Raw genomic sequence first — 14,079 nt, 5'->3', positions numbered from 1 at the left:
CTAGTGGAAGGGGCGGCCAGGGCAGAACTGACCAAGGCCCCACTCCAGAAGGGAGAATGTCCCTCACAGCCTGCATGTCTGCCCCCTTCCCTGAACTTCACCTTCCAGGAGCCTCTGCTGCCTCTTCCCAACACTGGGATTCCAGGAAGTTTCTGGGTTGCCCAGAACCACCTGCATATCTAGAAGCCTATTTTGGGGCCAAAATGCGTCCATGAATGACATCCCTAGGGCACTGAGAACCGACCAATGAGCGGGGTGGGGACTGGAGGAGAAAGGAAGGTGGGGATGCTGCAAGGAGGGCTGTGATTGGTTCCTGAACTGACCAATCGAGAGAGCCCTAAATGTGAGCCAGGGGAAGGCAGCTGAAGCGGGGCAGCCCTGAGTTAGGCTAAGAGGGAGGTGTCGGGGCTGGGAGAGGGTGCAAAAGGCCAGAGGGGACACTGAGGCAATCTGCATGGTTTCACGTTCCCATGGCTTCATGGGAAGTTCTGCCTGTTAACTGGAGCTTTCAGAGCTGGTACTGGGGGGGTGGGGGGCTGATTTCTAGACGGGAATTTGCAGCCGTGTCTATTTCCATTTTTTCCCCCTTCCCAATGGCTTCCAGGCATTTGACTCATGCCCCATGCATTCAGCACCAATGGCAGAGGCTAAGGGGGCCGGGGCTCTGGAACCAGATGTCTGGCTTCACTTCCCAGCAGTGCCACTAACTACTGCGTGACTCTGGGCCCTGGTTGCCAGATAAACTACAGGTCACCCAGTTAAATGTGAATTTCGGATAAACAAGGAACTTTTTTTTTTTTTTTAAGTGTAAGTAGGTCCCATGCAACATTTGGGACATAGATTAAAAAAAGAACAGTTTTTTTATGTATGTGAAATTCAAATGTTAACAGGGCATCCTGTAACTTTATTGGCTACATCTGGCAACCCTACACAGCCTCGGGAAATAGCTCAACTGCTCTGTACTTCACCCTTCTCATCTCGAAGTGGGGATTAGGAAGATGATTAAGTGAGTTGATGCTTGCGTGCTCACTCAGTCAGCGTGTGCCTGGTACATGGTAAACCCTCCCTGAACGGAACAACTACTATTCATGGCCATGGTTGCTGGGGTAGTTAGTGATCCCTCCTGCCGGCTAAGAGCAGCCTGAATGGGGAGAGCCTTGTTTAACTTTGTAGTACAGTTGCTCCACACCCTGGGACTTGTCCACGGACACCCTCAATCCATACTTAAACAATGAATGTCCGTCCCCCACCCCTACCCACCAGGCATGCACGAGTTCATTCACGGAATGACACCTACAGTCCTACCTGATCGAGATATTTCTTCCACACGGGTTCTGTATTATCAGCGACAAACTCATTCCAGCCATGGACCAGCCTGCGCTGTGTCACCGAGAACTCTGACAGTCCGTTCTGTAAATCCACCTGGAGGAAGAAGGATGGGCCAGTAAGGATTAAGAAGCCCAGGTCACAGGATACCCACTCTGGAAGGCAGCTGCTTCCATGATGATCAAGGAAAATGGGCTGTCCACAGAGGAGGGGGCACTGGTTCAAAGACACTGAGCAAAGAGGGGCAGAGACAGGAAGAAACCCAGAGTCCAATTCTTCGTCAGTTAGACCGCACTCTGCCCTCCAGATACTGCAGAAAAGACAGCCTTGGGCCTACATTTCAAGAAGTGTAACTGTAGTATGGACACCTGGAGATGCAGGAACGCTTACGTTTCATCTTTAGAAAAATGCGTGGGCCTGGGAATGTAAAATGGTGCCGCTGCCGTAGGAAACGTTATGGAAGTACCGCAAAAAATTAAAAGTAGGGCTTCCCTGGTGGCGCAGTGGTTGAGAGTCCGCCTGCCGATGCAGGGGACGCGGGTCCGTGCCCCGGTCCGGGAAGATCCCACATGCCGCGGAGCGGCTGGGCCCGTGAGCCATGGCCGCTGAGCCTGCGCGTCCGGAGCCTGTGCTCCGCGACGGGAGAGGCCACAGCAGTGAGAGGCCCGCGTACCGCAAAAAAAAAAAAAAAAAAAAAAATTAAAAACAGAACCACCATATAATCCAGCAATTCCATTTCTGGGTGTGTATACCCAGAGAACTGGAAGGCCATCTCAGAGAGATATTTGTCCACCCATGTTCATAGCAGCATAACATACAACAGCCAGAGGTGGAAGCAACCCAGTGTCCACAAATGCATGAATGGATAAGCAAAATGCGGTGAGGACGGACACACACACACACACCCCATGTGTGCTCAGTTATCTAAGTAAAGATAATTAAAAACATAAAGCAAGCAAAGTCCTTCAGCCTCAGAGGGGAGCCTCATGGAACGGAAGTGGTTTTTTGGTTTGGGTTTTGTCTTGTACTGGCCAGGAATTCAAATTCGCTAGAGAAACTGGTGAGATTTGTTTTCGGTCACTGGAAACACCATGGATTAAAAAAGATGAAGGGTGTGCACAGCACATGGTGAAGAGTTTGAGCTTTGATGTCAAAACACCTGGACTCAACTCTGGCTGTGCTGCTGTGGAACCGTGTGGGTCCCCTGAGACATCCTCTGTCTCCCATCAACAGGTACACAGAGAGCTGGGAGGATCCTGGCTGCTAGGAAGGGCCTTGACGATTAGCGCCACTGCCATTAACGTGGATGCCACTCCTGGTGGAAATCAGAATGGCTCAACGGCGATAGTATTTTCTAGCAGTGATGATAAAAATGTACTACGGCACAGAATTCTAAAGCCACTTTCAGGACTTTGTACTGCTTTCTCATTAATCTAAAAACCCTACCGCACCTGGCATCAGATACAAATTCAATTCTTACATAAAATGCTTTGGCCAGATCCTCTCTGTGGCATTTGCTTGCTTCCTTGGCGGGCAGAGCGACCACCGTCTTCTCTTTCTCGATGGCTTTCAACTCATTGTGTCCGTCAATCTGTGAAAAAAAGCAGGATTGCTATTAGGCACACAGGTTTTGTACTGATATGTCTTTTTAAAGTATAATATACAAAGAGAAAGTGTGCAGATCTTAACTGTACAGCTCGAAGTTTCACCAACTGACCCATATAACCAGCCTCCAAATCAAGAAACAGACGTTACCAGCCCCCAGGAGATTTGTTTTGCTGGGGTTTGAACTCTGTGTAAATGGTAACATGCAATATATATGCTTTTGACTCAAGGTTATTAGTGAGATTCATGCATGATGTGTGTAGTGATGGTTCGCTAATTTTCATGGCTGCATAATATACTGCCAAAAGACTATAGCACAATTTATTTATCTGTTCTACTGCTGATGGATTGTTTCCAGTTGTTGGCTATTACAGATGCAAGCACCGGAACTCACAAAGCTGACAGAACAAGGCAACAATGCACAGGCTTAGAACCCTGGACCTTGAACGTCTGGGATTCTGTGAAGTTTGCCCCATACTACAGAGAGTGCCCCCTGATGGTGACTGGTGATATCACAGCCTGTTCTAGGAGATGTCTGCAATAACCTAAGAAGAGGGGGGAACCCGGCCAAGGTATGGGTGTCTAGCAGGTCTGGGAAGAAGCCACCTGAAACACCTGAAGGGTGTGGGAGGACACGGGAACACAGAGGAGACCTCATAATTAGGAAAACGCTGAGTATTTTTGCAAAATTATTCCTAGTATTTTTACCCCTAGAACATGATAATCATCTTTTCCTTTTCCACCAGGTAGTCTGGCACTGGGAAGGAGGAAGGGGAGTGGCATTGGCTAACCTCTTCCTTCAGCTGGAACAGAGACGGTAAATTCCTCTGTTACTTCTTGCCATTCCCGGCACACACACCCCCGCCCCCATCTCCCAAACGCCTTGTTTGCTTAGAAATGCACTAACCACACCCACTTCCGGGGGGTGCTTCTCACCATGCCAGTGACCAGGAAGCAACCAATGATTATTACACATATCACTCGACAGACTCTCTCTGCTTAAGTCAAGCTTACTTTCTTCACTGTGCAAGATCCACTTCCCAGAGAAATGCACATCACAGCCGAGACAGGATGTTTTTTCTGCTCTCAAGACTTGTTCAGTGGTACCAAATCAAGTGCTCAATCCTTGATCACACTGCAGATGGACACAGTCCTGGGGTTACAGGACCTGCCTGCCTGGTGTTCTCCAGCTGACCATTTCTGTCTGGCATGACCACACTCAACTCACTTTTTATGCAGCATCTCAAGCAACCCTGAAGGTATCAATCTAGCCCCCTCCTCCACCTTCTGCTGTCTCTGTCTCTTTCTGTCTGTCTGTCTGTCTGTCTCTCTCTCTCTCTCTCTCTCTCTCTCTCACACACACACACACACACACACACACACACACACCCCATGCTGGAAACATCTGGATAGACTCCAGTTACAGGGTAGTACCCAACCATCTTCAATATGGCTGCAGCAGACCCCGCCTCACACCCACTCTCCATGCTCTCCTGGCCTCGGGTGGGGCAGCAGCATACTAGCTAAAAAATCCACTGCCCACTGGAGGAGTCCTGTGTCCCCAGGAGTGGACTGCTCCGGTGCCCCTGCAGAAGATGGTACACTTTCCCGACTGCCAAACCAAACTTTAAATCCAGGGTTCTCAACCAAGGGCAGTTTTGCCTCCTGGGGGACTTTGCCACTGTCTGGAGACATGTTTGGTTGTCATAATGGGGGTCGGGGGTGCTACTGGCATCTAGTGGGTAGAGGCCACTTGTGCTGCCAAGCATCCTACAAGGAATGACCTGGAAAAGAAACGTCCATCCAGCTGAGGGCGAGAAGACCTGCTTTAGAAATAGATGACGGGGGACTTCCCTGGCGGTCCAGTGGTTAAGACTCCACGCCCCCAATGCAGGGGGCCCGGGTTCGATCCCTGGTCAGGGAACTAGATCCCGTGTGCTGCAACTAAGAGCACACATACCGCAACTAAAAGATCCCGCACACGGCAACGAAGATCCTGTGTGCCGCAACTAAGACCCAGCACAGGCAAATAAGTCAACATTTTAAATAATAAATACTTAAGATGGGGGACTTCCCTGGCGGTCCAGTGGTTAAGACTCCACGCTCCCAATGCAGGGGGCCTGGATTCGATCCCTGGTCAGGGAACTAGATCCCGCGTGCTGCAACTAAGAGCACACATACCGCAACTAAAAGATCCTGCACACGGCAAGGAAGATCCTGTGTGCCACAACTAAGACCCAGCACAGCCAAATAAATAAACATTTTAAATAATAAATATTTAATAAATAATAAATAAATATTAAATAAAAAATTTTTTTGAAGAAAGAAATAGGTGGTGGTCCTGTCCTGATGTCTTCCCAGACCAGCTGAGTTACCCTGCTCTACCCTCTCGGCACCCTGGAGGTCTCCTTGACGGCACTTATACAACTTTCATTTGCAACATGACCAGCAAGTGATTATCACTCGGATGCCTCCCTCTGCTCATGACGCAGCCCCTCCAGAAGGCAAGACCAGGGCCTGGTACCCAGGGGCTGCTCCGCGAGCATCTGTCAGTCAGAGCTCAGGACACCAATCCAAGTGCACGTGCACTTAGCGCCACGGTGTGGACGACTGGATACGCACTCTCGGCCACAAGCCTCATTTTACCCTCATTGTCAGCACTGCCCAGGAGACAGTCCAGCTCCACTGGCCAGCATGTCACCTCGGGCAAGTGTTGACCTCTCTGATCATAATTTCCTCATCTGCAAAATGGGGATGATGATGGCTAGCTACCTCGTCCTGCTTTTTTAGAATCAAGCAAGTGTGTGCCTGTACGGGGCTTGACACAGTCCAGACTCACCATGAACTCCGATTAAATGCTGGCCTGGTACCTGTCTCAGGGACCAGGCCTCCGACACTTGGTTGGAATGACAATGACGGTGACATCACTCGGGTGGCTCAGCCACGTTCAGACAACTCAAGAGCAGGAAGACGCACAGAGCGACAGAAGGGGCACGGAGGTTGGAATCACACAGACCTGGGTTCAAATCCCCCTCTGTCACTGACCAGCCCTGTAACCAGGGATGATAATCTGTCCCAGGTAGTTTTGAAGATTTAAGAAAACCCAACTCCGTAATTGTGCCTTGCACGTGGCAGGTGCATTCAGTAAATATTTCACAAGCGACCAGCAGCCTAAAGAACCAGAGGGGTTTAGGAGGTGTGGTGACCCCAGCATTGGAGGAGCTTCTCTCTGGAACTTTGTCTCTTTGGAGATGATATTCCCTGATGTTCTCTCAGAGGCCGAGGCTTCTACAAGTGGCTCTGGAAGATACATAAATATTTAAATCTGTGTGGTTTTATTTTATTTTTAAATTTTTATTCATTTTTTTGAATCTGTGTGCTTTTATTTATTTTTTAAAATTTATTTTATATTTGGCTGGGTTGGGTCTTCCTTGTTGTGTGCGGGCTCTGTCTAGTTGCAGAAAGCGGGGGCTACTCTTCGTTGCGGTGCGCGGGCTTCTCGTTGACGTGGTTTCCCTTGTTGCAGAGCATGGGCTTCAGTAGTTGTGGTGTGCACAGGCTCAGTAGTTGTGGCACGTGGACTCAGTAGTTGTGGCTCATGGGCTCTAGAGTGCAGGCTCAGTAGTTGTGGTGCACGGGCTTAGTTGCTCTGTGGCATGTGGGATCTTCCCGGACCAGGGCTTGAATCCATGTCCCCCGCAGTGGCAGGCGGATTCTTAACCACTGCGCCACCAGGGAAGTCCCGAATCTGTGTGTTTTTAACCAACACTGAAAGTACAGGCAGAAAAACTGTGAATTCTATTTTTTAAAAAATCTCCTTTGATTTGCATTTGATGCTAGGCTCAAATAATTTCTCTACATTTCAATTTTTTTAAGAAAAGAGATCAGGAAACTTACACAAGCCTCTTAGATAGCCTCATTCACCAGAGGGCAGACAGCAGAAGCAAGAAGAACTACAACCCTGCAGCCTGTGGAACAAAAACCACATTCACAGAAAGACAAGATGAAAAGGCAGAGGGCTATGTACCAGATGAAGGAACAAGATAAAACCCCAGAAAAACAACTAAATGAAGTGGAGATAGGCAACATTCCAGAAAAAGAATTCAGAATAATGATAGTGAAGATGAACCAGGACCTCAGAAAAAGAATGGAGGCAAAGATCGAGGAGATGCAAGAGATGTTTAACAAAGACCTAGAAGAATTAAAGAACAAACAAACAGAGATGAACAATACGATAACTGAAATGAAAACTACACTAGAAGGAATCAATAGCAGAATACCTGAGGTGGAAGAAGGGATAAGTCACCTGGAAGACAGAATGGCGGAATTCACTGCTGCAGAACAGAATAAAGAAAAAAGAAAGAAAAGAAATGAAGACAGCCTAAGAGACCTCTGGGACATCATTAAACGCAACAACATTCGCATTATAGGGGTCCCAGAAGGAGAAGAGAGAGAGAAAGGACCTGAGAAAATATTTGAAGAGATTATAGTCGAAAACTTCCCTAACATGGGAAAGGAAATAGCCACCCAAGTCCAGGAAGCACAGTGAGTCCCATACAGGATAAACCCAAGGAGAAACACGCCGAGACACATAGTAATCAAACTGGCAAAAATTAAAGACAAAGAAAAATTACTGAAAGCAGCAAGGGAAGAACGACAAATAACATACAAAGGAACTCCCATAAGGTTAACAGCTGATTTCTCAGCAGAAACTCTACAATCCAGAAGGGAGTGGCATGATATACTTAAAGTGATGAAAGGGAAGAACCTACAGCCAAGATTAGTCTACCCGGCAAGGATCTCATTCAGATTCGATGGAGAAATCAAAAGCTTGACAGACAAGCAAAAGCTAAGAGAATTCAGCACCACCGAACCAGCTCTACAACAAATGCTAAAGGAACGTCTCTAAGTGGGAAACACAACAGAGGACAAGAACCTACAAAAACAACCCCGAAACAATTAAGAAAATGGTAATAGGAACCTACATATTGATAACTACCTTAAATGTGAATGGATTAAATGCTCCAACCAAAAGACACAGGCTTGCTGAATGGATACAAAAACAAGACCCATATATATGCTGCCTACAAGAGACCCACTTAAGACCTAGAGACACATACAGACTGAAAGTGAGGGGATGGAAAAAGATATTCCATGCAAATGGAAATCAAAAGAAAGCTGGAGTAGCAATACTCATATCAGATAAAATAGACTTTAAAATAAAGAATGTTACAAGAGACAAGGAAGGACACTACATAATGATCAAGGGATCAATCCAGGAAGAAGGTATAACAATTATAAATATATATATGCACCCAACACAGGAGCACCTCAATATATAAGGCAACTGCTAACAGCTATAAAAGAGGAAATCGATAGTAAAACAATAATAGTGGGGGACTTTAACACCTCACTTACACCAATGGACAGATCATCCAAAATGAAAATAAATAAGGAAACACAAGCTTTAAATGACACAGACCAGATAGATTTAATTGATATTTATAGGACATTCCATCCCAAAACAGCAGATTACACTTTCTTCTCAACTGCACATGGAACATTCTCCAGGATAGGTCACACCTTGGGTCACAAATCAAGCCTCAGTAAATTTAAGAAAACTGAAATCATATCAAGCATCTTTTCTGACCACAACGTTATGAGATTAGAAATGAATCACAGGGAAAAAAATGTAAAAAACACCAACACATGGAGGCTAAACAATACGTTACTAAATAACCAAGAGATCACTGAAGAAATCAAAGAGGAAATCAGAAAATACCTAGAGACAAATGACAATGAAAACACGACGATCCAAAACCTATGGGATGCAGCAAAAGCAGTTCTAAGCGGGAAGTTTATAGCTATACAATCCTACCTCAAGAAACAACAAACATCTCAAATAAACAATCTAACCTTACACCTAAAGGAACTAGAGAAAGAAGAACAAACAAAACTCAAAGTTACTAGAAGGAAAGAAATCATAAGATCAGAGCAGAAATAAATGAAATAGAAACAAAGAAAACAATAGCACAGATCAATGAAATTAAAAGCTGATTCTCTGAGAAGATAAACAAAATTGATAAACCATTAGCCAGACTCATCAAGAAAAAGAGGGAGAGGACTCAAATCAATAAAATTAGAAATGAAAAAGGAGGAGTTACAAAAGACACCGCAAAAATACAAAGCATCCTAAGAGACTACTACAAGCAACTGTATGCCAATAAAATGCACAACCTGGAAGAAATGGACAAATTTCTTAGAAAGGTATAACCTTCCAAGACTGAACAAGGAAGAAATAGAAAATATGAACAGACCAATCACAAGTAATGAAATCGAAACGGTGATTAAAAATCTTCCAACAGGGGCTTCCCTGGTGGCGCAGTGGTTGAGAGTCCGCCTGCCGATGCAGGGGACACGGGTTCGTGCCCCGGTCCGGGAGGATCCCACATGCCGCGGAGTGGCTGGGCCCGTGAGCCATGGCCACTAGGCCTGCGCGTCCGGAGCCTGTGCTCCGCAGCGGGAGAGGCCACAACAGTGAGAGGCCCACGTACCACAAAAAAAAAAAAAAAAAAAAAAATCTTCCAACAAACAAAAGTCCAGGACCAGATGGCTTCACAGGCGAATTCTATCAAACATTTAGAGAAGAGCGAACACCTTTCCTTCTCAAACTCTTCCAAAAAATTGCGGAGGAAGGAGCACTCCCAAACTCATTCTATGAGGCCACCATCACCCTGATACCAAAACCAGACAAAGATACTACAAAAAAAGAAAATTGCAGACCAATATCACTGATGAATATAGATGCCAAAATCCTCAACAAAACACTAGCAAACAGAACCCAACAACACATTAAAAGGATCATACGCCATGATCAAGTGGGGTTTATCCCAGAGATGCAAGGATTCTTCAATATACGCAAATCAATCAATGTGATGAAACATACTAACAAACTGAAGAAGAAAAACCATATGATCATCTCAATAGATGCAGAAAAAGCTTTTGACAAAATTCAACACCCATACATGATAAAAACTCTCCAGAAAGTGGGCATAGAGGGAACCTATCTCAACATAATAAAGGCCATATACAACAAACCCACAGCAAACATTACTCTCAATGGTGAAAACCTGAAACCATTTCCTGTAAGATCAGGAACACGACAAGGATGTCCACTCTCACCACTATTATTCAACATAGTTTTGGAAGTCCTAGCCACGGCAATCAGAGAAGAAAAAGAAATAAAAGGAATACAAATTGGAAAAGAAGAAGTAAAACTGTCACTCTTTGCAGATGACGTGATACTATACATAGAGAATCCTAAAGATGCCACCAGAAAACTACTAGAGCTAATCAGTGAATTTGGTAAAGTAGCAGGATACAAAATTAATGTACAGAAATCTCTTGCATTCCTGTACACTAATGATGAAAAATCTGAAAGAGAAATTAAGGAAACACTCCCATGTACCACTCCCATGTACATGTACATGTACATGTACCACTCCCATGTACCACTCCCATGTACCACTCCCATGTAACACTCCATGTACCACCATGTACCACTACCATGTACATGTACTACCATGTACCACAGCAACAAAAAGAATAAAATACCTAGGAATAAACCTACCTAGGGAGACAAAAGCCCTGTATGCAGAAAACTATAAGACACTGATGAAAGAAATTAAAGATGATACCAACAGATGGAGAGATATACCATGTTCTTGGATTGGAAGAATCAATATTGTGAAAACGACTGTACTACCCAAAGCAATCTACAGAGTCAGTGCAATCCCTATCAAATTACTAAGGGCATTTTTCACAGAACTAGAACAAAAAATCTTAAAATTTGTATGGAGACACAAAAGACCCCAAATAGCCAAAGCAGTCTTAAGGGAAAAAAACGGAGCTGGAGGAATCAGACTCCCTGACTTCAGACTATACTACAAAGCTACAGTAATCAAGACAGTATGGTACTGGCACAAAAACAGAAACATAGATCAATGGAACAAGATAGAAAACCCGGAGATAAACCCACACACCTATGGTCAACTAATCTATGACAAAGGAGGCAAGGATATACAATGGAGATAAGACAGTCTCTTCAATAAGTGGTGCTGGGAAAACTGGACAGCTACATGTGAAAGAATGAAATTAGAACACTCCCTAACACTGTACACAAAAATAAACTCAAAATGGGGCTTCTCTGGTGGCGCAGTGGTTGAGAGTCCACCTGCCAATGCAGGGGACATGGGTTCGTGCCCCGGTCTGGGAAGATCCCACATGCCGCCGAGCAGCTGGGCCCGTGAGCCATGGCCGCTGAGCCTGCGCGTCCGGAGCCTGTGCTCCGCAACGGCAGAGGCCACAACAGTGAGAGGCCCACATACTGCAAAAACAAACAAACAAACAAAAAAATCTCAAAATGGATTAGAGACCTAAATGTAAGACTGGACACTATAAAACTCTTAGAGGAAAACATAGGAAGAACACTCTGACATAAATCACAGCAAGATCTTTTTTGATCCACCTCCTAGAGAAATGGAAATAAAAACAAAAATAAACAACTGGGACCTAATGAAACTTCAAAGCTTTTGTACAGCAAGGGAAACCATAAACAAGACGAAAAGACAACCCTCAGAATGGGAGAAAATATTTGCAAACGAATCAACGGACAAAGGATTAATCTCCAATATATATAAACAGCTCATGCAGCTCAATATTAAAGAAACCAACAATGCAATCCAAAAATAGGCAGAAGACCTAAATAGACATTTCTCCAAAGAAGACACACAGATGGCCAAGAGGCACATGAAAAGCTGCTCAACATCACTAATTATTAGAGAAATGCAAATCAAAACTACAATGAGGTATCACCTCACACCAGTTAGAAAGGGCATCATCAGAAAATCTACAAACAGGGCTTCCCTGGTGGCGCAGTGGTTGAGGGTCTGCCTGCTGATGCAGGGGACAGGGGGTCGTGCCCCGGTCCGGGAAGATCCCACATGCTGTGGAGTGGCTGGGGCCGTGAGCCATGGCCGCTGAGCCTGCACGTCCGGAGACTGTGCTCCGCAATGGGAGAGGCCACAGCAGTGAGAGGCCTGCGCGCCGCAAAAAAAAAAAAAAAAAAAAAGAAAGTCTACAAACAACAAATGCTGGAGAGGGTGTGGAGAAAAGGGAACCCTCTTGCACTGCTGGTGGGAATGTAAATTGATACAGCCACTATGGAGAACAGTATGGAGGTTCCTTAAAAAAACTAAAAATAGAATCACCATATGATCCAGCAATCCCACTACTGGGCATATACCCAAAGAAAACCATAATTCAAAAACACGCATGCACCCCAATGTTCATTGCAGCACTATTTACAATAGCCAGGTCATGGAAACAACCTAAATGCCCATTGACAGACGAATGGATAAAGAAGTTGTGGTACATATATACAATGGAATATTACTCAGCTATAAAAAGGAACGAAATTGGGTCATTTGTTGAGACGTGGATGGATCTAGAGACTGTCATACAGAGTGAAGTAAGTCAGAAAGAGAAAAACAAATATCGTATATTAATGCATGTATGTGAAATCTAGAAAAATGGTACAGATGAACCGGTTTGTAGGGCAGAAATTGAGACACAGATCTAGAGAACAAAGGAATGGACACCAAGGGGGAAGCGGTGGGCGGGTGGTGGTGGCGGTGGGATGAATTGGGCGATTGGGATTGACATGTATATATACACTGATATGTCTAAAATGGATGACTAATAAGAACCTGCTGTATAAAAAGTTAAATGCAATAAAATTAAAAAGACAAAAAAACTAATACTAAACTTTCTTTGGGTTATTTGTATGGAAATATGTTAATATATATGTTTCAGGAAAAAAAAATCCATCAAGAGATAAATGGGCAAGCAAAGTGTGGTCTAGCCACACAATGGAATATTATTCAACCTGAAAAAGGAAGGGAATTCTGACACCTACCACATCATGGATGAAGCTGGAGGACATTATGCTAAGTGAAATACGCCAGTTACAAAAGGACAAATACTGTAACGATACCACTTATGTGTGGTACCCACCATAGAGAAATTCATAGAGACAGGAGGTAGAATGGTGGTTACCAGCAGCTGGGGAGGAATTAGTGGGTTTTTTGTTTGTTTGTTTTGTTTTGTTTTTGGCCACGTCGCTCAGCTTGCGGGATCTCAGTTCCCTGACCAGGGACTGAATCTGGGCCACGGCGGTGAAAGCGCCAAGTCCTAACCACTGGACCGCCAGGGAAGTCCCGGGAGTTAGTGTTTAATGGGGACAGAGTTTCAGTGGGAGAAGTTGAAAAAGTTCTGGAGACGGACGGTAGTGATGATTGGAGGACCACGTGAATGTATTTAATGCCACTGGACCATGCACTTAAAAACAGTTAAGATGGTAAATGTTATGTACATTTTACCACACACACACAAAATCTACAACAAGGAAAAAAAAAAAAAGGATCAAAGGAATCCACTCTCTGCCTCTGTGGGTCACGATTAGCAGGAGTTCCCACCATTTCTCAGGAACTCCCAGTTTGTCCGAGCGCATGTCCCTGGGAACCAGCCAAGTGGCTGAAAGAGGCTTGAGTGTGTAAAGGGAGGGGCCAGGAAAGGCCGCCTGGAGGGGGAGGGTCCACATTCCAGCTGTGTACTGTGATCATGACTGTGGGGACAGAGTCTGAGCCCAAAGTGGGAGGGCACCTGGCCTCCAACTGTGTTCTCTGAGTGAAAGTCATTGACACACTCCCAGGTATGTGAACAAGAGAACAGAAAATAGGGACTCAAATAACTACATGTTTGTGGACGTTCACAGCAGCACAATTCACAGCAGCTCAAAGGCCCATCAACGGATAAGGGATGAACGAGATGTGCTCTCTCCACACAATGGGATATTATTCAGCCTCAAAAAGGAATGAAGTGCTGATGGATGCTATGCTCTGGGTCGAACTGTGTCCTTTCAAAAAAGATACCTTGATATGGAAGCAACCTAAGTGCCCAGTAATAGATGAAGAGATAAAGAAGATGCAGTGTATATATATGTGTGTGTGTGTGTATATATATATATATGTAAACACACACTCACACACACACGATGGAATATTACTCAACCATAAAAAAGAATGAAAC

The 14,079-nt window shown here is 45.0% G+C and overlaps 1 protein-coding gene across 2 annotated transcripts in view; it reads right to left on the bottom strand.

Moving 5' to 3' along the window:
• The window catches only part of ATP2C2 (ATPase secretory pathway Ca2+ transporting 2), a 76,536-nt gene that overhangs the window by 43,248 nt on the left and 19,209 nt on the right, over positions 1 to 14,079 (bottom strand). For both annotated transcript variants that reach the window (XM_060132254.1, XM_060132252.1), the window contains exons 2-3: positions 2,807 to 2,917; positions 1,306 to 1,422 (exon numbers count right to left, since the gene is read on the bottom strand). In XM_060132254.1, the coding sequence (XP_059988237.1) occupies positions 1,306 to 1,422; positions 2,807 to 2,917 (228 nt within the window). The remainder of the gene's footprint in view (positions 1 to 1,305; positions 1,423 to 2,806; positions 2,918 to 14,079) is intronic.

The sequence above is a fragment of the Lagenorhynchus albirostris genome, chromosome 19, assembly GCF_949774975.1.
Source record: "Lagenorhynchus albirostris chromosome 19, mLagAlb1.1, whole genome shotgun sequence".
Taxonomy (NCBI): Eukaryota; Metazoa; Chordata; class Mammalia; order Artiodactyla; family Delphinidae; genus Lagenorhynchus; species Lagenorhynchus albirostris.
This window is presented reverse-complemented; position numbering and strand designations above follow the sequence as displayed.